This window comes from Daktulosphaira vitifoliae, unplaced genomic scaffold, assembly GCF_025091365.1.
Source record: "Daktulosphaira vitifoliae isolate Bord-2020 unplaced genomic scaffold, ASM2509136v1 Scaffold_3, whole genome shotgun sequence".
In the NCBI taxonomy this organism is placed as follows: Eukaryota; Metazoa; Arthropoda; class Insecta; order Hemiptera; family Phylloxeridae; genus Daktulosphaira; species Daktulosphaira vitifoliae.
Window position 1 is genome coordinate 23605268 of NW_026099574.1, and position 25086 is coordinate 23630353.

Genomic DNA, 25086 nt, shown 5'->3' on the forward strand with positions numbered 1-25086 from the left:
CTACACAATCGATTATTTATTTTCTAAAAATTTTTGTTTTATCATTTTTTATTGAATAGTAATAATTGAAACTATATTTATACGGTACATAAATATAATCTATCATCTAAATATATGGTATGCTAAATGATGATATTCTATAATTATTTCTTTTTTTCTTTAAATAAATACTTTTTTTTATATCAATAAAACTTTTTACCAATATCGATCTTTCGATTATTCCAAGTAAAAGTTAGAGTGATACAATGTACATGTTCAAGTTATCTCGATTTTTTATTTTAATTTACTATCATGAATCACATACCATATGTGTTAACACAAACGTGCAAATTTTAAGGTTAGGAATTTCTATCATAATGTGATAAATACTCTTCACTTCTTACCACGTTCCTCCTTTGCGTCATGTTTGTTTTTAAAGAATTTAATTTTGCTCTAATTTTATAGTTAATTTTATTCTTAGTGTTTTGAAATTTAAGAAAAAATTGTAGTCATGCCGCTTTATAATTTTAAAAAAATCACAGTCGTTCCGACTGCTAAAGTAAATTTTATTTATTAACTAAATATTTAATATTTCAAAAAATCATTCGGTACTTAAAATATTTTACTTTTTCAGGACTTCGTTAACATTATGTTATCTAAAACCCAAAGAAAAACACCTACAGTTGTTCATAAACATTACAAAATATCTAGAATCAGGTCATTTTACATGCGTAAAGTGAGATATACTCAACAAAATTTCAATGAACGGTTATCCATGATAATACAAGAATTTCCTAAATTAGATGTAAGTTAAAAATTTTTAAATTGCGTTAAGAGAGTATACAATTTATTAAATGAGTGTTTTACTTTAGAACATTCATCCGTTTTATGCAGACTTAATGAATATTCTTTATGATAAAGACCATTACAAACTGGCCCTTGGTCAACTTAATCAAGCTAGACATCTTATAGATAAGTAAGATACTTTATTTATACATGATTTATCATTAATGTTGATTTTTTTTAAACTAAAATAAAATTAACTCTTGATGATAGCGTTGGAAAAGATTATGTGCGTCTCATGAAGTTTGGAGATTCGTTATATCGTTGTAAAATGCTTAAACGGGCTGCTCTTGGAAGGTATGTTAATTTAAATAATAATAATGAATTCATCAGTTAATTCATGTTTTATTTGGATAGATGAATCTAATTACTTATCTAAATGGTCATATATATTATGTTACTATTGATAAATTATTATTATTATTATTTAATACTAATTAAAAATTATCTTTTTTTATCGATAATACTATTTAATAAATATTTAGTCAGATTTTATAAAAAGATGGTGAAGTCCAACATTGTAATTTTTTATAAGACAAGTAAAATGTATTTGTGTATAAATGAGAATTTTCAAATATAAATAAAATTAAAAATATTCCTCAACTATCTATAAAAACAACATTGATGCTGCTATACATAGTGAACATTTTCTTTAAAAAATTGATAAATAACCTAAAGTTTACAAAATTTGACTTTATTATCATCTCACAATCATTCATATATAACTTTATGATACTTAAATCTATTCTAACCATTAGAGTACAAGTTTTATTTTATATACAGTTAATTAACACATTTGTATTAGTGGCAATTTCATAAATAGTCTGAAGGGTATCATAAGTAATCTGCATTTTTAGAATAACTTGTAGACTATTTAACCTTTTATAAAACATAAGCCACTTCTGAACCTAATAATCTGAATATGTAGGTTTTCTTAAGGGTATTTAAAGTGATAATATGAAACAAATTTATCATTTTTTAGGAAAAATTAAATAAAAAAAAACATTTAATAGAATTGACGCTGTCGGGGTATTGCTATTGGACTGATTTGAATATCATCTGGATCAAGATGGTAATACACCGACCATGCTTTGTTTCCCCGAGCACATTAACAAAACCCGAGATGCCTTATTGCTTATTGGCGACCGTCAGCATTAACATAAATATAAATTGTGTCCAGCAACCCCTGATCAGTCTGTGATTAACAGTATTATCTTATATTTACACCAGTGTTCGAAGTGCATAATATACATATCTTATTTACAAAGAAACTTGTAGTTATTTCTTTTCGGGTTTATTATAATACTATTAATTAATAATTTTTATTATAATAATATAATATTAATTAGAATATTAAAATAAGTTTATTCTAACTTTATTTTGCTGAAATTTCGTTGTCATTGCTTTACCACAACCGCAACAAAATAATTATTAGTAGTGATGGGAAATATCGAATAGTTCAATAGTTACTATTCGATAGTTATACAATATATTCGAATAGTTTATACTAAAAATAAACTATTCGGTTGTATAAAAACAATTTGAATATTTAAAAATATTCGAAAATGGCCATAACTTATTATTATGGCCTAAATATAACTTCATTTTGCCTTTTTAAAATTTTTTTCATTGTATGTCTTATGGATTTTAAATTCAATCTTTATAATTATAATAATATGTAGATTAACTTTGAGTGCGAATATGAAAGTACTTTGGTTATTTAGAACCCTAAGACAAACAAAATTTTTATTTTTTATCACAAAATGTATTTGATTACATATAGAATAAAACTTGTTTTAATCCTCTTATATTGTATATTTTTAATTTTAACATCAATTTATCTTATTATTGAATTAAATTATTTTTTGGTATTTAATATATCTAGAGCAAAATGTTGTTTTGGGTATTTGAATATAGGCACCCCCAAGTCTGAAACAATATTTGCTGCGTCTATAAATTAAACCTTATTGATATTAAAAAAATGTTAATTGAGGTATCATAATTTTTTGGGTCATATTTTTAGTTGATTCTTATGAATACATTTTGTTTTAGCTATTCTTAAGCATGTTCTTAATTATAAATATGACCCTAATAGGGTATGGTTCCCACAAATCTAGGATAGTCATAGGTTTTAATATGATTAAGAAAAACATGGAAGTATCAAGGTCAGGAGGTTTGTCACAAATCTAGAAAACAAAGAAAATTAGATTTTTTTTTTAGTTAAGGAAACTGGAATGTTGGAATTTAATTAGAGTACCTAGAATTTTGACAAAAACTTTTTACATTTTAGCACAGGGTTAGGGGGCTGAGATGTCAACAGTCTAGGAAACTCAATAATTGTTATAATGGCCCACATTACTGTAAAAAATATTTCTATTGCTCCATAAAGAGAAATGATGAGCCAAAGAAAAATAAATTTTAAAAACTAGATTATATTAATCATAATTGCTCTATAGTGGCACAGGGAGCAATTTCCCCCTTGCTTCTGTAGCCAGTCTGTCAGTGGATTTCAATTAATTAAAATAGAAGTACTATAATTTAACTTTTTCATATTTGAAGGAATAAATTTATTAACTAAGGTTTTTTTCTTTTTGCATTTTACCTCTTTCCTGAAAAATGTCAATGATATCAGGAAATAATAAAATTGTGGCAACGCTGAAGTATTTAATCATTAAAAATTTTTAAAAATTAATTTTATGAATGACAATAAAATTATATGAGAGGCTGGTTGGTATTTCAAAACCCTCCTATTATAATTTTTTAATGTGTATTCTAATTATATGAAAAATAATAAGGCGAGGCTTTTTATATCAAAAACCCTCATAATTTATACCTGTAATCTTTAAACTAGAAGAGGGGTAGATAAAGAGGTATTTTTAGGGTTCAGTCCCAACTTTATTTTAATCGGTAATCAAAGAAAAAGAAAAATAATAGAAGGGTTAATGAAATCACACGCCCCCCCAATAATAATGTATGCCTTTGCTTTTTAGGCCATGTATAGACAATTATGAAAAAAATTTTATTATAATAGTTATTTTATTATAATTATTATAATAGTTATTTTGATATAGTATTGTTTTAATTATAGAATGGCTACTATTATGAAAAGGCAAGCTCCCAATTTAGTCTATTTAGAACAAGTTCGTCAACACTTATCACGTTTGCCTTCAATTGATCCTTATACAAGAACTCTAATTTTATGTGGATTCCCAAATGTTGGAAAGTCTAGTTTTTTGAATAAGGTAAAAGCATCCTTCTGTAATAATTTTACAAGTAAAGTGTAAATATACTTAATTTTGTATTATTATAATTGAATATTACAAATGAATTAGTATTAGATAGTTATTGAAGTATGTAGAACTTGAACTGCTAATTCTATAAATTAAATTAGTCTGTTATTACATTTCTTTGTATTTTATTTCATTCATATTATACTTTATTTAGGTTACAAGAGCAGATGTCGAAGTACATTCCTATGCATTTACTACAAAAAGTTTGTATGTAGGACATACTGATTATAAATATTTACGCTGGCAAGTAGTAGATACACCAGGAGTGTTGGATCATCCTTTAGAAGAACGTAACGTTATTGAAATGCAAGCAGTTACTGCATTAGCTCATCTACGTGCAGCTATTCTTTATTTTATTGATGTTTCTGAACAATGTGGTCACTCAATTGCGGAGCAAGTTAAACTTTATGAGTCTATCAAACCACTGTTTACTAATAAGGTATTATAAATATAAAACATAGTTTTAAGATTCTATTTTTAGAATTTCTTATAGTGAAATTAAAAAAAAAATAGTTCTTTATTGGTTTTTTAACAAAATTTAGTGTATTCAAAAAAAGTTTTGAATACATATTCATATTTGGCATAACTATTAATCCTTATAACTTATTTTGGATTTTTGATTTATTTATTTATTAATATGTTGACATTTTATATCTTCTATTATTGAGTAAGGTAGAATAAAGAATTTTAAAATAACATAACAAATACTTATAAATACATTTTACATATTATTCATACAAATTAAAATTTTAATTACTTTGAAAATTTTTTTTTTCCTAACATATTGTCCATAAATATTACAATAAATTAAATGTTAATACCATAGTTAATAAAGTAAAGTAAATTGTAAAATGTCTAGACATACTGTTTCCATTTATATATATATTTAAAAAAATAAAGAGGAACAGTACTCTAAAATAAAAAACTGCAATGTATAATGTAACTTTAAAAGTAATATTAAATAGGTTTTAATTGTTTTATTTATTTAATGAAATTTTAGTTGAAAAATATAATATTGAGATAGTTAATTTTTTGTCAAATGTTTCTAATTATAACTTGTGATTTTTTGCTAAAACCAATGAACAATATTAAAACTTCAACCCTAAATACATGTTAATAATTATTGAAAATTTTCAACACTTAAGGATAAAGAGTGGATCTATTTATTTTTATTTCCATTATTTTCTGAACCACCCTTTTTCTTTCACCCGATGAAAAAATACTTATATCTTTTAAAATATTGATAAAAGTTGTTATTGACCATTTTATTATTTTAAGTAATTTAAACATATATGTTTTCATTTAAAAAACTAAAATTGACTAAATTTTAAGATGAACGAAGAATGGTAGAACTATAACTTTTTGTGTTATTCAAGTAGGTAGGATACTTATAACTTCATAAAAGAAAAAAATTATACTTTATCTTAAACTTTTGAAGATAATGCGCGAGACATAATTACAGGTCAACCTGTATACTTATACCTTTGCCAATTCAAAACTATTAATCTAAGTATTAAAATCCTCATTTTCTCATTATTATAATTTTAGCTATAAAATTAATTATTATAATTTTTAATGCCATAATGCAGCCATTATTAGTTGTCTGTAATAAAGTTGATGTCACACCAATGGATCAATTAAGTGATAAAAGTCGCGAAGCACTAAGCATATTTGAAAAAAATAATATTCCAATTTTGCCAATGTCTGCAGTTACTGATGAAGGTGTTATGGAAGTTAAACAACAGGTATATGAACATTTTCAACACAACATTTTGTATCTTAGCTGTCAGTTCATTGTTCGATTTTATTATTTTTTTATCAAACTACTCAGGCATGTGATACATTATTGGCTTACCGCATTGAAAACAAAATTCAAGCAAAAAAAGTTGATTCTATTCTTAATAGATTGCATGTTGCTGTACCTAAAACTAGGGATGATAAAATAAGACCTGCCAATATACCTGGTACAAGCATTATTAATTGTACACATAAAGATATAGATAATGTTTTATAATTTTTTTTTTTTTTTTTAAGAAACTGTGCTACAAAAGAAACGATTAGCTGAACTTCAAGAATTTAAAAAAAAATTGGAGAAAAATTTAGAAGATGAACTTGGAGATGATTACATTTTAGATTTAAAAAAAAGTTATGACTTGCCTGACGAATTTAAATATGATGTGATACCTGAATTCTGGAATGGAAGGAATATTGCTGATTTTATTCATGCTGAATTATTACAGGTATTGCAGTTATTTACTAGCTAATTACAAGTACTATTTAATTATAATACTAAAAATATATTTGTATAAAAGTGCCTTTAAAATATTTATACTCAAAATTAATTACATACAGGATCAAAAAGTTTGATATTAATTATCTTTAAATGGCATTTTAGCTTTGATACAAAGCTAAAAAGATATGTTAAATTGTGATTAGTTCTGATAGTTTAAATGTGATAAAATTTTTGCCTTACTATATGAACAATTAATGATAATTTAAACTGTAGCAGTTTTTCTCTTTATTTAATTATAAGAAGTATAACTATATTCCTAAGATTAAAAATAAATCTAAATTGTATCTAAAAAAAAATTATGTAAATTTTATAATAGTATTATAATAACTTATTATTCATTACATATAATAACTTTATCATTTGCAGATTATGATTAAATTATTTTTATGTTGATAAATATTTCTTTTATATTATATAAATTATTATATTAGTGATTCCTTCAAATTTTAATGAATGTTTTATATCATAATTTTAATAAATATATTTATACATGTTATTTTTTTAGAAAGTCGAAGAACTTGAAAAAGAAGAAGCTCTCAGAGAAGAAGCAGGATATTATGCTGTCCCTAAAATAGAAATTGATGAGACTTTAAGAGAAATTAAAGAATTAGCACAAAAAATTAGAGATAGAAAAATTATTAATCGTAACGAAAGTAGAATAGCACGTCAATCTAACAAACCTACAACGCCAAGAACAGCTCCAGCACGGGCTCGTGGACGAAGTGCATCAGACTTCAGAAATCGTATGGAAGATCTTGGTGTTGATATGGAAGGAACTGATAATGTAATGTTTTTTAACAATATTGTTTTATTTTTATATTAAAATAAATTTTTTTGTTCAGGCTCATTTCACTAAAACTCGAGGACGGGCTCGCTCCTTATCAAGATCACAATCTCGAATAAATGCTAAAAAACCACGATTAGGATCTATGCATCGATCTGCATCTACATCCAGAAGTCAGAGTAGATTGCCCAGAGACCAATCTGGTGTTCGTGATTCATCTGTATGTATCTTGAATTTTTGTTAAATTATATATCGCCATGTGCAATGAATAAGGCAGTAACTCAACAAATTCAACTTTGAGATTATGAGGTATTTGGATTTAGGTTTTACTCTTATAATAACTTTCATCAAAATATCGTTGATTTGGTCTGAATCAAAATTAAACACTTAGAAAATGATAAACATATTGTGTAATCGGAGAATAAATATTCTTTTTGATTTCTTGAAAAGTAGTAAAAAGTGAATTACTGCCTTATTTGTTGTGCATATTGATATGTTTAAATTTTAAATAAATATTACTCAATATATATCATATTTACAAAAAAATTTAGATGCAATTAAAATTGAAGAAAGTAGCACACAAAGCTATTGCCAAGAAAGTTAAGAAACAAGGTCTTAAAGGGGAAGCAGATCGATTTATTGGAACTAAAAGACCAAGACATTTGTATGCAGGAAAAAGGGGTATCGGAAAAACTGATAGGCGCTAAAATATGTTTGTTTTATTTAGGTGGACTTTTTTAAGTTAACTAAAATATATAGTTAAATATACATTTTTACATACTATAAATAATGTTTTCTTCTGACTGCAATAAATGTTTTGAAAAATATTGCTTTTTTTATTATATAATGAAAAAAAAATTGTTTAATAAATTGAAATTGTGAATTGACCAATTCCAGGAGTTTCTAACTAGCTTTTTCAATTTTTGCACAAGAGTAGCCTTATAAGTTGACATGGGCTTGATTATTAACCAATTTAATATAATCATAAATAATTATTAAATGAATATTGCATTATAATTATGTGAAAAATGTATTAATAAATTAATACATTTATTTAAATTAGTAATCTTAATTATTATTTACCCATTTTTCTTAAATAAGAATTTGATCAAGAAAGTTTCATAAATAAATAGTATCAATCATCTGCAAAACTAGTGATTGGCATGTACTTAGGAAAGTGTCCATAATTAATTTAAAATAACAGATATATCTCTCTTTGGATGAAGTAATTTTTTACTTGCATCCTATTATATAAGTTTTTGAATAATACTGATCAAAAATTGTTACTGTAACTCCCCTATCACTTCATATTTTTTTTTTACTTTTCAGGTATTAAGATTAAAGTATTTGAAATTTTATATTTAATGTTAATAAAAATATTATGTCTATTAAAAATCAGCAATTTTATTTATAAGTCTTGCATGTATAAATGCCCAATTTAACATTTTTTTTCTTAAATATTTACCTTGTTTTTACTTAAATAAGTATACCTATTTTAAGTATCCAATTTTTTTTATCGATTTATATTCTTATATTTTAATTAAGAAAGTTAACACTAAGTTTCTTAAGTAAAAAAAATTGATGTTTTCAAAGAGGGCCTTTTAGGAAATAAGAGGTACATTTTAGGTATCAAAGGCGATTTTAACCAACTTAAAGAGAAATTCAAAGCTGGTATTCTACATTTTTTTGGGATGCATTATACAAAAATTTATCAATTATATATAAAATGCATAATTACTGACTATAATAATTTAAGCATTTGTCAATGGAGAGTGTTGCACCCCTATCAAGATCCGACTCTGTATATAATGCAAGTATCAAAAAAATTATCATGGAACTTAAAAGTAGGTGAGACTATAATCTTTCCTAATCATTTTTAAATTCAGTACCTTGCCATGTTATTAGACTCGAACAAAAATTAACGATGTAATTTACTTTGTTTATATCTATTAACATAAATTCCCAATTGAGAGTAATATTTATTTATAAAATAGTGATGAGTAAAAAAAATGTCCAGAACATGGAATTTTTTAAAAAATTTTATTTCTTACTTCATGTAAAGTATGCCCGGAAAGTAAAGTTTCAAAACTTATGACAATGTTACAGTATTTTCTATAAATTTTAGTTATTTAGCATATAATCAAGACTTAATAAAAAACAATTAGTAGTTTGGTAATTTTTTTTTTTACGTGATGTGCTATCTTATTGCTAATTTTCGTTGAGATCATTTACCTATTCAATTTGTCAAACGAATTGTGACTAGTATCCGAAATCACTCTTAACATTTATTTACTTGATAGCATAACCAACAGTCTTAGAAAAATATGTATAAAATGATTTTGAATAGTCAGACTCCATAATAAAAAAAAACGATAGACAGCCAATTTTTGCATAAAAGCGCATCAAAAAAATCAAAGAGTTTCTGAAATTACATTTGGTACCATTTAATTTGTCCATAGTAAATTTAGGTTAAGTGACATACTGTCACTGCTGTTATCTCATCTAAGTCTATTGCATTCTATGATAAAGTTTTTCTTCAAAAATTCAGGACACTGTTATTGTTCCATTTTCTTTTACTCGACATTTTATATGAAACTAAAATAATGTTTTATACATTTGATGTTTGTGAACACTTGGTATTTGGTTAAAAAATGGTGAAGAAAATATTATGCGAATACTGTAATATAACTTTTGCTGATAATTTATCAAGTAGAAATTTACATTTAAACAGCAACGCTCATAAAAAAAACAGAAAAAATTACTTTTCACAATATAAAGGTATATATTAAAAATTATACTTTTGAATGCCAAATGATGTAAAGTTATTAGTATTATTTCAGACGCTGTAACACTATTTCTTGACGAAAGCCAAAAACAAACGTGCCGACGATTTAAAAATTCTGGTCAGTGTCAATTTGGAATTAATTGTAATCATTCACATTACTCATATGATCAATTATTACTTTTAATCCAACAGGGTAAGTGTTCAATAAGCATTGTTAAATCAAATGTCTTTTATACGTAAGAAGAAAGCATGAATTTCATAAATTCATAACCCATTCAACTATGATAAACCAATATTGTGTTGATACAGTTGAAATCACTGATAAATGTGATGCATGACCAATAACAACTTAATTTATAATTTTTTCAAAAGGCACTCATTTAATTTAATATAAAAATATTATGTTTGTTAAATAGTAATTATCTAAAGGTCACTATTATCTTATTTTTAAGTCCTATAAAACCTTTGTCAATTAACATTTTTATACAACACAAACGTTTTGTTTGAAATGAAAAACTTTTTAGAAAAATTTAGGGAAGTAAGTTTAAATGGTGTATTAAGAATAATTAATACCGGTATTAATATTATTACCAGTATTATCACCATTATTATAAATAAAAAATTAAGTTGAAATTCTTTTCTGTTTTCTTCTTACTCATGAATTAGTTTGATCAGTTTGAGACTCATGAATTTTTATTTAACACTAACATCTTTCAAAAAATAACCTAAATCTATTCTAGTTCATTGATGAATTTATCTCCTAAAACTTAATGTTTTTTAATTTGTCTTCATTATTTGTTATTTCAAATAAATAATTCTTCTAGTAAAAAATGTATAATTGATTCATAAATTTTCATAGTGAAAAAATTGTATGTATAATACAATTTTACTACTTAATAACAATAATAATTATTATTATTAATAATATAAATATATTAATAATTAATAATAATATTTATTATACTTTTATATATCATACTGACCTAACCTGTGTTAAAAATCTCATCTAAAAGAATATTGAGCATTTTGGTTTTAAAAATATATTAACTAGTCTCACAAATTTCAATGTTTCAAAAAAAGTTTCAATAAAATATTGATTTAATGAAATTATTTTATTATTAAAATTAAGTTTTCATATTCTGAGAATATTTAATTGTATTATGTGTCAAAAGTTTGTTGAATTACATAGAGTAATATTTCAAAAATTCTATTTTTACTTAGATTAAATTTTATAAATATGTTATAGCAAAATATGGTGGTATATAATAAATTATATAGTTTAAAATAGAATTTTGTTATTTTATTACATTAGTATAAATAAACAATATAGTTTATTACATAGTAACAAAATAGTTAAAATATTTCAGAAAACGAAGAAAAATTCTATAAACAAGCTCATAAAATAAATTCAATACCTTCAATCAGTTCTTGGTTGATAAAGTATCAAAACAATTTTGTTAATAAAAATATAGAAGGAGAGAATAATTTTCAGAATATCAAATTTGATTTCCAGAACCAGGATATACCATCTTTGAAACCAATAGTTGATGCTGATAAATTGAAGAATATTAAAATAAATACTTGGGTGTAAGTATTCATTTTTAATACATTACCATGTTGATATTTTAAAAAAATATTCTAAGAAAAAATATATTTAATTATACAGTAACTTCCAAGGATGACCTCTTTAGTTCATCAAAAAAACGGAACAGATATTAATAATTCAATAACTTCATCAGCGTTAAATTCTAGTTCCAATATGATTTTTTACAAGTCTGAATTTTGTGAGCAGTCAGACAACTCTGCTCTACCTAATAATACAGTACAAAACTGTTTGACTGATAATCCTGAACTAAATATTTCTATAAGTAATGTAGTCACCAATTTCAGTGTAAAATCCCATTTAAATTTGCGATACTTAGCACTAAATGGTAGCAATATAGAATATAGACGAGAAAATGGTATGCTCACTATGAAACTACGTAAACCGAGTGCAACAGCTACTATTTGGTCAAGTGGTAAAATTGCTTGTACAGGTTCTACATCTGAATTTCAAGCTAAAATTGCTTCTAGACGCATAGCTAGAATTATTCAAAGATTAGGTTATCAAGGTGCAAAGTTTAGCAGTTACAGAATTGTAAATGTTCTTGGGTCATGTACACTGCCATTTCCGATCAAAGTTATTCAATTTTCGGAAAAATATAAAACAATCGCTCAATATGAACCTGAATTGCACCCAGGTGTAACATTTAAGATCAAAGAATTAAAAGCTACATTAAAAATATTTTCTACGGGTAGTATTACAGTAACTGCTCCAAGTGTTACAAATGTTCATCAAGCAATCGAGCAAATTTATCCTATGGTGCTACCCTTTAGACGGGATAAAACAGCTGAAGATGAGAGAGTTATCCGTAAATTAATGACAAAAAAAAGGAACTTCTCACATATTGATGATTTATCAATGTTTAAATCAGATAACAGTGTTAACAAAAGAAGCTGCGAAGGCATAACCATTAGTAAAGAGGGAGTTCACAACAGCTTAGAAAATAATATTATTAAAGAGGAATTTGAAAATGATCTCTGAAAATTATTTCAGTTACCTTAAACTGGAAAACTATACTCATAACAAAAAGCAACAGTTTTATTACATTTATATTAAAAAAAACTAATAATTTAAAAGGACACATAATAAATGTTTTAAAAGTAAATAATACAAAGAATGTACAAAAACTAATTTTATAGTAAGCATTTTACTTTAGCGATAAGTTAAGATGTTCTAGTTAACTAGTCCTTGTGTTTTACAATATATATTTATATATACATGTCATGTGTATATTATGATTTTTTTTTTTTTTTTGTGTGTTAATGTTCCTTGTTAGTTACAAAAAATAGTTGTTTTAAGCTGTTTCCTCATAATTTAATTTTTCATGTTTCCCTAATTACTGAAACATTTTAAAAAGACTCCCCTTTAATTTTCTCATGGATTTTAGTTTATTCAGTGATAAAGCAATAATAATAATTTTTAATATTAAATAATTTTGTATATGATTGTGTTTTTCTTTTTTATTGGTACATTGGTTATAGTATTTACTATTTAAATAAGAAAACATAATTTTTGGTAAATAATTAATAACATTGATTCTTCACTATTAAAATGTTATGTAAATGTTTTCATACATTTGATGTGTGTTAGCCTAAATATTTTTTCAGTTGGTAAATAAAATTGATTATCGGTTTTATTTTGTTCTATTTATTTGAATCGGATAATAATATAAGTTCTAACTAAGCATTTAAATATTATTTAATATAAATTATTTTTCTAATTGTATTTTGTATGATGTATTATGATAATACAGACACCTAGAGATATAATAAAAAAAAAAAATACAGACTATTTTGTGAATCTGTCATATGTTTTTATGAAAATGACAGTATTTTTGTGTATGAAAAAATGTTTATACAATTTGAAAATTTAACAGTTAATAAAAAATGTAATTAATTCAATGTGCTCAAATGTGTATGGTTCTTTAGAAATTTAAAATATTTTGTCAAAATTTTAAGCATTAGTAAATTTAGTTGATTTACAAGATTATAGGTACAGTAAGATAATAAGTTATTTTATTCATAAAATCATATCATTAAATCCATGTTTAGATAAAACTAAAATTCAAGTATAAGTACCCTCCAAAAAAATTCTACTATTTAAAATCACTAATTTTAGGGACACGCCTCTCTAACCCCTTTGGATGCATCATTGTGCTGGTTGTCTAATATTATAATAATCATCATCTTTTATTATGCTTTATATCCAACAGACCATCTCATTAATGTAAATATTTATTATAAATTGCATAATATAAATATATATAGTAATATTTTATTTACTACATATACATAGTAGTAATTATACATATTTTACGTATATAAATAATAAATAATTAGATCAATTAATTACTTTTTTTTTTGAGGAATGCCTACAACTTGTTTAAAAGCCAAATAACCCCATGTCTGTTTAAATCAAAATTTCATGTTGTATTAATAAGGTTTTTTAATAAACTATTGAAGTAGAATAGCATGAAAGTCTACTTCATAATGATAAATATAAACTAATTACTCTAAATTTATACTCATTTATTATAAAAGTATTCGAGTATACTTGTTACGTGTATGAATATACTAAATATGAAACAAATTTTGATCCACAGACTATATGAAAATATTGTATTTTCATTTAGTCTGTTTGATCAGTAAGCGTTTAATCATCAAACCCGTTGAATATACTTTCAATGTTCACTGGGAATCTTAAGTTCATAAATTTATGTCGTTTAATTTAAGATTAATTATTTTATTAGACTATGAAACAAATTTAGGACAACCTAACTTAAATAGCATTAGTTATTTAAGCTACAGAAGAATTAATTTTTATATGGCTAACTAAAGCTTAGATAGGGTTGACGCGTAGAATATATGACTTGTACCCTCGCTCTTTTAAAAGTTTACTTAAAATAATGAACTTGTTTTGCACGAGACTTGCAATTTCTATTGTCAGACCTGATTACAGATGATCACTTAGAAAAAAGGCATTGATAACATATCAAATAGTTGAAATGTTATGTAAATTCTAATATAATATCACCGTTAATACGTATGAAGACATTAAATTATTTGTATTTAATTTATTTTATTTACTGATGGATTTTTTTAATTGTTTTGGTTTGAAACTACGACAAATGTAGCGTTGCATTATCAAAAAACATTAAATATTCTAGTGAGAACAATCAAAATGTTAAGAGAATTAAGCACTATCAGAGAATGTATTGTTAATACTAATGTCAGTTTAAAATCTGTTATTCAGGTAATACATTTTACTTTGTAGTAATTAAAAATAACTAATATTTGTGTAATTTTAACTATAGGATATTTATTTATGTGATGGGCCGATAGAATCCTTAACTCGTTTAAATGATGATGGAAGAAAGCAAATAAATATATTTAGAAATTTAATTGAAAATTTAGAGCTGTTTGCTCAAGAAGCAGAAAGTATTCAAGAAAGATCTGAAGTCATGGAAGAAGTTCGTAACCAAAGAGAATATCTTACTAGGTTATAAAATTTTATATTAAAATAAAAATTGAGTTCTTACTAAATGAATAGTTTGTGATTTTTTAGTAATATTGCATCATTCAGAAAAGCTAATGTAGAATGTATGGCACGAATTCATAAAAAGTCTAGTGATCAACTTTTTAGTATTAGTAAGGAGGAACAAGTGAGACATAGGTACAAAATATATCATGTTCTGAAAAGTCATTTAACTTATCATCTAATTAATATTTTACAAAACTTTTTTTTAATAATTGTCATAATTTTGAATTATAATTTATAATATTTTTTATTTAAAGAAAAAATTATTTTATTTTTAATTTAAGAAAAATAATTCAAAATAGCTATTTTATAGAAAAAACTACAAAAATATTTTATTAATATACAGTAGTTAAATTTCCATAGTGTTATAACTTTTGTTAATTTGAATTTTTGTAAATGTTAATGAAGAAGACATTAAATTACAATTAACATGTGTTAATTTATGGTATTAAGAGTCTATGTTGTGAAGAAAAGTTCAGAAGAGATCTTATGATTACTTAGATAATATTATTTGTCTCGTTATTTCTATTATAGGCATACATCAGAGCAAAAGTAGTTTTCATGGAAATAATTCAGTACTTCTAACCAATATTTAGTATGAATTTGTTAACTTCTGTCCTTTTCTTCACAACATAGGCCAACTCTTGATAACTCTTGACCAAATTTTCATTACTTCATATTAAAATTACACTTCTTGAATGTAAATTTAACAAGTATATTAAAATTATCGTACAAACATTCTTAGAATTTTTTTATCATTTCTTACAGTGATATGATTAGTTTTTTAGCTATTCAAACAAAAAATATGTTTTTTTTAATTATTGATTACACTATTTAGAAAAATTAGTTTCTTAGAGATGGAAAAGAAAAATGTTTTGTTTAAATCTTTATCTGTCCTTAAATAATTTTCTAACTTTCCTAGTTTTTAGTTTGCAATTAATAAAATTTAAATATTTGTAATATAAAATTATCCCTGGAGTTAGTTATTAGGGATTTCTTAATGCATATTGCGATTTATTAGGTATTCTACCCCCTATATTTTTATTTGATGATTCTTTCATGTAAATGTGTATATTGTTATTTATTTTTTAAAGTAAAGTATATTTTTCTTATAATTAACTTGATAGGTATCTAATTTATTATGAGAAAAAATTATTCCAAAGGTTAAATTTAGTGGTAACTTTTGAAAGATAAATAGGAACCCATTATTATTATTTAATATTAATAGAAAATGGTCCAAATAAAATGTTGACATGCTGATAACCAGTATTGTATTATTACTTTTTGAGATTTTAATATTTAAAGATTACGAATGGGGTAGTATTCAGCAACGTTTATTTTTTACTATTACACACAGATAAGAGTTCTTCTATCTATTTCAGTCATTTAAAATTTTATAAGGTTTGTATTTCTTGCATTACCATCTTCAAGTCTGTGTTGGTCTTTAAGCTAACATGTTTTAAAAACCTTTTACTATAGATGCTCAGATATTAATGTTTCTCATCATTTTTTATGAATTAAAATAAGTTTGTTTTTTGGGATTGTACTCTGATTTATACTATTAATAGTAAAAAATATTCTATATTAAAAATTGAGAATAATTCTATAACATTTAAAAAATACTATTTCAGACTTAAAATGGATAAAGAAAATTTATTAAAACAATCATCAACTGTTACTGACCAATTGTTATCTGTTAGCAGACAACTAGCAAATACTTCACAACAAAGTTTAGATTCACTTGACATTTTATGTAATATGAATTTTTCTAACTATTATTAAATTAAAATTAACATTTATATAAAATTTTATAGTAAAATCGTCTTCAACTGTACATAATATTAGCAATGAAATAAAAAACTCTAAAGGTGCATTAACACAGTCAGAAAAACTTCTTAATAAATATGGACAGCGAGAGACTACTGATAAAATATTAATAATTTTTGCTTTTGCATTCTTTTTATGTGTTGTAGCATACATTGTGCATAAAAGACTCTTTTAAAACACCAAATATTATTATATAATTGAAAAGGTATGCTTATGAAAAAATGTTTGACTGATCTTAATAACTTGTTGGTTTTAACATTCTTTTCATAAAAATTGTTTACTATTAAAAATGTTTTTAAAAAAATAATATTTTACTAGCTAATTTATATGTTATAATATCAAGTTTAAAAATACTATATTATTTATTTTTATTATTAGAAATTCATCTGGATATTAAAAAATTCAATATTCCAAATTTGTTATAATTTTATAAAAGTTATTTTTTAATTTTACTGTAAAAAATATTCATAATAAATTAATTTTTATTATAAAAATGGACTTATGAAGTTTATTCAGATTAACAAAACAGTAAGTTTTTTTTTTTTTGCTGATAAGTATTTTTACAATTTATAGAATGTAAAATTAGATAATTACATATTTCCTTAATTTTTTATTATAGGATGGAAGTGTCAGGACCCCCTTAAATGACTTACATAGACATACTCTCTCACCAGTTAGCTAATATTTAATAGTTTTAGTTGTACATTTTTCGATGTACAGTGTTGCTACAAAATAAATATATATAATAATAACCTAAAAAAAAAGATTTTACAATTTTATGCAAGTATAAGTAAATTTACAAAAAAATTTTCAATAGTTTCAACATTTTCCTCATTAATTCATGAAGGGAATACTACAATAATCCTTGTGCATAACTAAAATATTTTGTCTAGATTTTTATTTGATAATATATACTCACTGACAATTTAATTATTTTAGATTTTTAAATGGTTATAGGGCTGTCAAAATCTATAGGTACTACTACTATATACAATCTTGTTTAATAATTACTTGTATTTCTAAATAAATTATTTTTATTGTTTAGGCATTCCAGCGATTATAAAGGTTAAAAAAGTATAGATTAATCACATACATAGTATAAATCGTTATATAAATTTAACTGACTAGATTCATAAAACATTGACCAACAGGACATCCTGTCAATAGGAATAAACTGTAAAATAATTGATAAGATTTTTCTCGTAACATAAAGTTCATGCTATAAATGTTGATTATTGAACGAAAAATTATATCCGCTACTAATTTGCTGGATTTGTTTTCCTCATTCGATAACAATCCTCAGAATTTGTTATTTGTGTTCTTTCAATTACCTATTATTGTTTTATTAAATAGAGCTACTTTAAAAAAATTCTCTGAAAAATTAAACGATAAATAGAGAAAAGTGTATGCATTATTAAAAGAGGTTTGGGAGTACAACATTTAATGTATACACTAGAATTTAACTTTAACTGAAGACACACTAAAATAAAAGTTTCATTTTGTCACTTTTTTGTGTGAATATTAATACAAAAAATATATACATTAAATTTAAAGCAATATTAACCTTTAATGATAAATATCATGAGATTAGGTTATTTATATAAATGATTTATTTACAAATTTATTATCTAAAATTAACTATACTAATTTGAGGGTACCATCTCTACCACCAAGAATAGCTCTATGACAATATAGTTTATCTCCTTCTGTTTGACCTGCTCTGATTCCATTAAAAGAAAGTTTTAATTATTGTTTATCACTCAAAAACTTTTAAAAATGTATGATTTCTGCTTAAATTACAACATTGAGTAATTTTGAAAAAATTGAAAATGATAAGAACTTTTATATATATAAAAAACTAGTGTTCTAAAAAGACTGTCCTATAAATAAAAACTTCCTATCTTGTTTAAATTTAATATGACAAGATGTAGTTGTCCTTGATAAATGATTCTTCCGCAAAAATATTAACGTAATTCTTTATTAAATGGCATGTTAACTATAATTGAAAATGTGTATACTGTAAGGCATAACTTAATTGTCTTCCTCATTTTATTTCCTCATTGTTTTAATAATTTAATATTTCTATATTTTAAAATTCAATACGTATTTACAGGATTGTTATTTCAAAATTTTTAATTGCGTTAAATAATTATTTCTTTGGACATACAGTGGTAAAATACGTAGACAGTGTTTTCGAGAACTATTTCTTTATGAAATATTTATAAAAAAATAAAAATATCTATAAAAAAATTATCTTTTTCATAGGTATTTACTTCAATACTATTCATTACATTGTACTCAATAAATATTAAATAGTATGAAATAATTTCTATGTTTACTGTATACACAAATGTAAGTTCAAAAATAATATAAGCATTGTTTTTTTGGTAAGCTATTCAATATTGTGTACTCTTATTTTAAAATATAGGACAAATTTTATCAAAATAATAAAATATTTTTATGACAAAACTTGAAAATAAAAAAATAAGTAAATTCTAAAATTTCAATCCAGAAATGAACCAGATGATTTATTTGTTCTTGAACTTGCTACATTTATAACCTATTGTGTACGTGATATCTACTTTCTTTTTGTCTACATAATGATTAACATAAATCATTCTTTTGTCCTTGATTCTTTGAAGTATATACTATTGCATTATGAATTAGTACAAAGATAACAGAGGATGACGAATAACAATTATCTCCAATGTGTGTGTGTAATACACTACGTGTATAAAAATAAAATAATAAGCCTTACTATTTGTTATAGTAATTTCAATGTGAATATTTATCTTAATACTTTTGTTTATTAAGTTAATTGTCATTCCCTTTTAAAGTTGAACTATACGCATTTTTAACTATCAATAGGGGTCATTGTATTAATGTATAGCAATGTCCTCTGAGCACATCACATATCATCTTTCACTGTATAAATTCGGACTTTTTATACGTACTGAATTTATTAAAATATCGCTAGCAAAAATGTTATCAAAATATTAAATAAAAAAAAAAGGAAACTATATGATCTTTGATCCAAGATAAGTCTTTAGGACAACACTTAGAGTAAAGGGGTACCATCTTCTTAAAATGCTTAACGGACGTCCGTTCTTATTTTGAAAAGTTAATAGACATACACAGAACATGTGTATTAGTCCCTTATGAGTATTTTTGTTATTTAAAGTCTAGTTTTGAAAAAAACAAATTGTGTGTTTACCTTGGACTATTTTATAGAACAATTCATGAAGGCGTATACTATCAATTTTTAAATGGTGGTATTTTCCTGCAATCTTTAGAAGAAAAAATTTAATATTTTGTTTATGTATTTTTAGTAATTAAAATAATAGTTATCAACTCATTTTCAATATTTTTTATATCATACATTCGATATTATTTATATATATGTTTTAATAAAAACTTAATACATATTATAAAAATATAATTGGTGTAACTTGAAAAAAATGTTTGGGATCTAACTCAATTTTATTTCTTCGTAATAATATTTTTGTACAAATTTACATGTAATTTTCATAATTTAGAGCCTGTGACGAAATTTAAGGGAGATAAGCTCTTTCTAGATCCCCAGATTGTGTCTTTGCAAACATCTGCTAAAAAAAAAAATCGAATGCCTATTTTTAATATGATTAATTTGGTTCACGTTTTATAAGATGAATCACGAACCAAGTTATTAAATTTATAAGTTATTAACACGATAAAACATCTTTTAACCTTCCAAAAAGATGCCATTGTTTTTGATATTAAGTACATAGGAGATAAAAAAATTCTCGTTAAAACTACAATAACTTATAAGTAAATCTTTTGAGCTACATGAAAATGTAAATAGATCAAATTATTTTTTCTGGTTCAAATTTGTGTTAGTTGAAATAAATTAGACATCGAACTTCAGTTTTAAAAAATTATAATCCAGTAATATAAATTATTTCCATTAAATCTGAAAGCATTGTGGACTCTGTAGAATTAGGATCTTTGCAGGCAAAAAGTACAGAACTAGAAGCGGGGATTACATGGTGTCGACTGTTCCAAGGTCTGCAATACAGCCAGTGTGATATCTGCATATAAAATGCGACCGTAGCGAAGTGGACAACCACATAAATTTTACCTAGTGAAATTTTCGGAGTTCCATCCGCGACACCGCAGTTTTACTTGTGGCCGTTAAATCGCGCGCAATGAACCGAGTTTAGTGCGCGTCGAATTAGTCCACTCGTGTGTAACTCGATTATTTAGATATCAAAATTAATAGTCCTGTATTCTATTTTGTTACTCGCGTCTGTAGTCAACATTAGAATTGTAGCGCGCGAAATTTACGGAAATCGATTAACTTTTCGGTTCTGTGTAGATTTTTATTAAATCGCAGTAGTTCATTGATCACAGAGTAACTTCTTGCACTGATTCAAAGCAGCATTATGCGTATAGCGTACCAAACATTGCTGTTGGTGTTCATCGCCTCATTGTTAGTAGCTGTTCGCGGGGCGCCAATCTGGGAACAGTTGTTCGGATTGACGCAGCCACAGCAGCGATCCTTCCAAGACAACCGGCAAGGCAGATCTGGTGGTAATGAAAAGTTCAAAAAAACGTGCTGGGTCCTAAACCCAGATCCTTATGCGTTTCCAGGACAGGCTCCTTATCCTGCTGCGCCGTTATGCCCTTACTGAGAAAATCAACGAAATTACTACAACGCCATCAAGTTTAAACAACAGAGTGTATATATAATCGTGTATAGAATGTATCTATTTTATTATATTTTTATGTTTTTCCAACGACGTTATTTTATCGCCTCAGTGACAATTATTGAATTTTATACCGAAACTTTGTGAATTATTGATTATTCTAATTTATGTAAAAAATTAGATTTTTATAACAAGTGGTAGTTTTAAAAACGACACGTGGTTAAATAAATAATCATGAAACACAACTTTGTTTTATAACTGAATTTTAACGATATTTAATTCTTCAATTACTAAATTATAAAATAAATTAACGTCATTAACGTGACCAAAAAGAAAAATCTTTAAATAAATAATTTCTGTTAATAAATATGTTATATGCTGAAAACTATTAGCATGTACTCTGATTGTTTGGGAAGTGGTGTATAGCCACCAATAAAACTATGATAAAAATTATGATTTTTATCATTGCGTAAAATAAAGATATTATATGATATCTATAATAAAAGGAGTTAACTATTCCAAACTTTGTTACAATCCCCTTCAAAAAAATCAAAAAAACATAATAGTAAATGTATTTTTATGAAGAAACATTTTTAACGAGGGAAGAAATTATTTCCGACCACCAAAACAATTTTTTTCAAATTGTGCGCATTAAATAATTGATGTTAAGAGTGTCATTTGATTTTAAAGACAGACGTATTTTAAACGGTCTACTTTACATTAAAACATTTACATTGATGACCCTTTTTTCCAATTAATTGAAGGGTGTAGTGCAACGACGTGAATTTGATTTTATCCGTGTAATTTAGTATAAAATGGGTTCGATACATAGATAGGGATAAGGGAAAATGACTCCCTAGGCCATATTTAACAAAAAATTATGTATAGCATATAGTACATACGTAATATTTATTAGAAATAAACGTTTTATTACAAAAAAGATAAAGATGGATATTTAAATGCAGTAGGAAATTATGATATATGTTATAAAAAATTTTGAAAACTTTTAGTAGCATCTATGACTATAATTTTCTGACATGAACCATTTCATATCGCAAAAATGTTAGAGACATATTGTCATAATGGTACAAAATTATAGTACCTTAAGAATTTTGATTTAAATTTATAAATGCATATCGAATTAGAAATATTAGTCAATAATACTTAGAAGACTTTATTACATCAATAAGTACAAAATATAAAATAAATTTAAGTATTAAAATAGATGTAGCAAAAAGAAAATACTTTTTAGAACACATATTCTGTGTAAATTTCTTTTAGGAATATTTGTAAAAGGTAATTTTTACCCACACATTCCAACTTTTTAGAAAAAAAAGCTATAAATTCTATTTATAATTATAAAATAATTCATCTAAACTATTGAGATCATTTGTAATACAATTTTAATTTAAATATATAACTTAAACAAGTAAGAGTACAAAGGTATAATAAGAAATATTACAATTTTCAGGCTAAGTAGCTTACAGTAGTCAAATAATTACTAATATTCAAATATTACTTAAGGAAGAGTCTTATTAAAAGAAAAGTTTAAAATTATCATTTATTTTTTCTTGGTCTTCCTCGTTTACCTTTTGAAGGTTGTTGTGCACGTTTAGCTAAACATACAGGGCAATACCAAACAGCACAGTCTGGTGGACATTGGATACCTACACAAACCCAATGATACCAAACATCACATCCATCACAACCAATCATTGGACTTCCATCATCTTGTTTAGTACACATAGGACATATCCAAACTTGGTTACCTGCTTCATCATAATAGAATGCTGGAGGTGGTTGTTTTTCTGATTTTGTAGTAATAGATTGAGTTAATTTAGTTGCTATTTTAACTTTTATTTTTTGGCTAGGAATTTTTGGAGGAGTTATTACATCATTTAAAATGTCAACAAATACATCCGATTTTTGTTCTATATTTGTAACATTGTCATCTACTTTTATTTGTTCAATTTTTGGTTTTGTTGATATATTTTCAACAACTGGATTAATTATTGAATCATTTTCTTTAACTGTTTCAATTGGCATACCTAATTTTAGTTTAATTTTTGGAACTTTTTGAGAAGATTTTTCTTTTTTCTTTTTCTTTTCCTTTCTTTCTTTTTTCTTTTCCTTCTTTTTCTTTTTTAATTCTTTTTTGTTAATTATTTCTGTTTCAATTTCTGGAATAATTGGTTGCACTTCAGGTATTTTGAGTTTTAAAGGAAAAGTTGAAGGAATCAATCCAGGACCTTGAGGTAAAGAGCCAAAAAAAGAAAATTTGGGTAAAACATCTTCTAATTTTATACTACTAGTTTGTAATTTAGAAACTTCTTTAATGGGACTTTCTACTCGAATAGGACTCTTTACTAATTCCTCGTTAACTGCTATACTTTGTGGTTCTTTAATGTCTTTTAATACAGGTACTTCAATTGGATCTTCTTTAAGCTTTTTATTTTTTATAAAAACATTTAACTTTTTCTTATTTTTCTTTTTTACTGGAGAATTTGAATTATTACTTAAACTATGTTTTTTATTTGATTTAGATTTGATTTTTTTAGTCTTATTCAATTTTTTCTTGCTAATCAATTTTTTTGGTAATAATTCAGATTTTGTTTCAGTTATAGCAGACAATGTAGAATTTTTTTCAAAATTTTCAGTTTTAATACTACATAAGGGTAACAATTTAGATTCTGCTAACTTACCTTCTCTAGATGGTGATAAAAAACCTCCAGATGTCATAACAACACTAGAAATTTCTCTTAATCGTTTGTGCATTATTTCTTCATCAGATTGCTCGTGCTTAATAATTTTAACTTCTTGTTGCTTTTCTTTTTTATTAACAATTTGTTCTTCTTCAATTTGTTCAGAGTATAAAGTAGGTAAATGTTCATGAAAATGTATTGGTCTAGTGACAATTTCTCGGCTGCCTGGTTTCATAATATTAAAAGTACTTTTTCCAGAAATATTTAATGGTGGTAATGAATGAGGGAATTTCACTGAACCAGTTTGTTTTATGTATCTTCTGAGTTCTGCTAAGGATATACGTTTTTGAAGAAAGGCTTTTTCGACATCATTTATTCCTGGTACTAAGCAATTATTATGTTCTGAATATTTTTTAATTTGTACAGAAAGGTCTACAATGTAATGATGAAGCATATCTCTCATTATTTTCATTGAGGAATCTGTAATTGAGTGCCATCCAATATTATCGCATATTTGAGCGACAGAAATAGCCAAAGTCTGATTGATGAACTCGTCGGCCATAACTATTCAAGACTATTAAACAATTTTATTTTGTTAATACTAATGTCAACTAGTTTTTTAATAACAATATTTAAATAAATATGCAATATTTTTCAAAATGATTCAAAATTTGAATTCTTTTACAGTATAAACAAACTAAACGCTTCTAATCACTAACGTTTTCATATCATGACTTTTTTAATTCAATCATGGATTA

General features: G+C 24.8%; 4 protein-coding genes across 5 annotated transcripts; 3 read left to right on the top strand and 1 right to left on the bottom strand.

Moving 5' to 3' along the window:
* Positions 1-369: 369 nt before the first annotated feature.
* LOC126903256 (nucleolar GTP-binding protein 1) lies at positions 370-8016 on the top strand. Its single transcript, XM_050681351.1, has 12 exons — positions 370-538; positions 614-784; positions 852-955; positions 1036-1119; positions 3911-4064; positions 4267-4551; positions 5702-5857; positions 5944-6076; positions 6147-6352; positions 6911-7189; positions 7248-7409; positions 7741-8016. Exons 1-12 carry the CDS (start codon positions 491-493, stop codon positions 7894-7896), a joined length of 1938 nt encoding a protein of 645 aa, XP_050537308.1. The 5' UTR covers positions 370-490; the 3' UTR covers positions 7897-8016.
* A 1691-nt stretch (positions 8017-9707) lies between these two features.
* Positions 9708-13271, top strand: LOC126903271 (TATA box-binding protein-like 1). Of its 2 annotated transcripts, none has more exons than XM_050681371.1 (4): positions 9708-9967; positions 10019-10167; positions 11342-11561; positions 11641-13271. In XM_050681371.1, exon 4 carries the CDS (start codon positions 11653-11655, stop codon positions 12556-12558), a length of 906 nt encoding a protein of 301 aa, XP_050537328.1. In that variant the 5' UTR covers positions 9708-9967; positions 10019-10167; positions 11342-11561; positions 11641-11652; the 3' UTR covers positions 12559-13271. The 2 variants fall into 2 exon arrangements, with proteins under 2 accessions (XP_050537328.1, XP_050537329.1); XM_050681372.1 differs by having other exon boundaries at positions 10030-10167.
* Positions 13272-14563: 1292 nt separating this feature from the next.
* On the top strand, positions 14564-17310 carry LOC126903280 (vesicle transport protein SEC20). Its single transcript, XM_050681386.1, has 5 exons — positions 14564-14829; positions 14891-15075; positions 15142-15249; positions 16746-16867; positions 16929-17310. Exons 1-5 carry the CDS (start codon positions 14758-14760, stop codon positions 17114-17116), a joined length of 675 nt encoding a protein of 224 aa, XP_050537343.1. The 5' UTR covers positions 14564-14757; the 3' UTR covers positions 17117-17310.
* Positions 17311-22776: 5466 nt separating this feature from the next.
* Positions 22777-25055, bottom strand: LOC126903257 (transcription initiation factor TFIID subunit 3-like). The gene has a single exon (XM_050681352.1). The coding sequence runs from the start codon at positions 24888-24890 to the stop codon at positions 23184-23186; it is 1707 nt and encodes a 568-aa protein (XP_050537309.1). The 5' UTR covers positions 24891-25055; the 3' UTR covers positions 22777-23183.
* Between the last annotated feature and the right edge of the window lie 31 nt (positions 25056-25086).

Excerpts from the sequence above, each read along its gene's own strand:
- LOC126903271 (XM_050681371.1), top strand. The coding sequence starts at position 11,653 with ATGACCTCTTTAGTTCATCAAAAAAACGGAACAGATATTAATAATTCA.
- LOC126903256 (XM_050681351.1), top strand. The coding sequence starts at position 491 with ATGCCGCTTTATAATTTTAAAAAAATCACAGTCGTTCCGACTGCTAAA. Across the intron at positions 539-613 it reads CAGTCGTTCCGACTGCTAAA|GACTTCGTTAACATTATGTT; the intron begins GTAAATTTTATT and ends TTACTTTTTCAG. Across the intron at positions 6,353-6,910 it reads TTCATGCTGAATTATTACAG|AAAGTCGAAGAACTTGAAAA; the intron begins GTATTGCAGTTA and ends TTATTTTTTTAG.
- LOC126903280 (XM_050681386.1), top strand. The coding sequence starts at position 14,758 with ATGTTAAGAGAATTAAGCACTATCAGAGAATGTATTGTTAATACTAAT. Across the intron at positions 14,830-14,890 it reads GTTTAAAATCTGTTATTCAG|GATATTTATTTATGTGATGG; the intron begins GTAATACATTTT and ends TTTTAACTATAG. Across the intron at positions 16,868-16,928 it reads AGATTCACTTGACATTTTAT|TAAAATCGTCTTCAACTGTA; the intron begins GTAATATGAATT and ends AAAATTTTATAG.
- LOC126903257 (XM_050681352.1), bottom strand. The coding sequence starts at position 24,890 with ATGGCCGACGAGTTCATCAATCAGACTTTGGCTATTTCTGTCGCTCAA.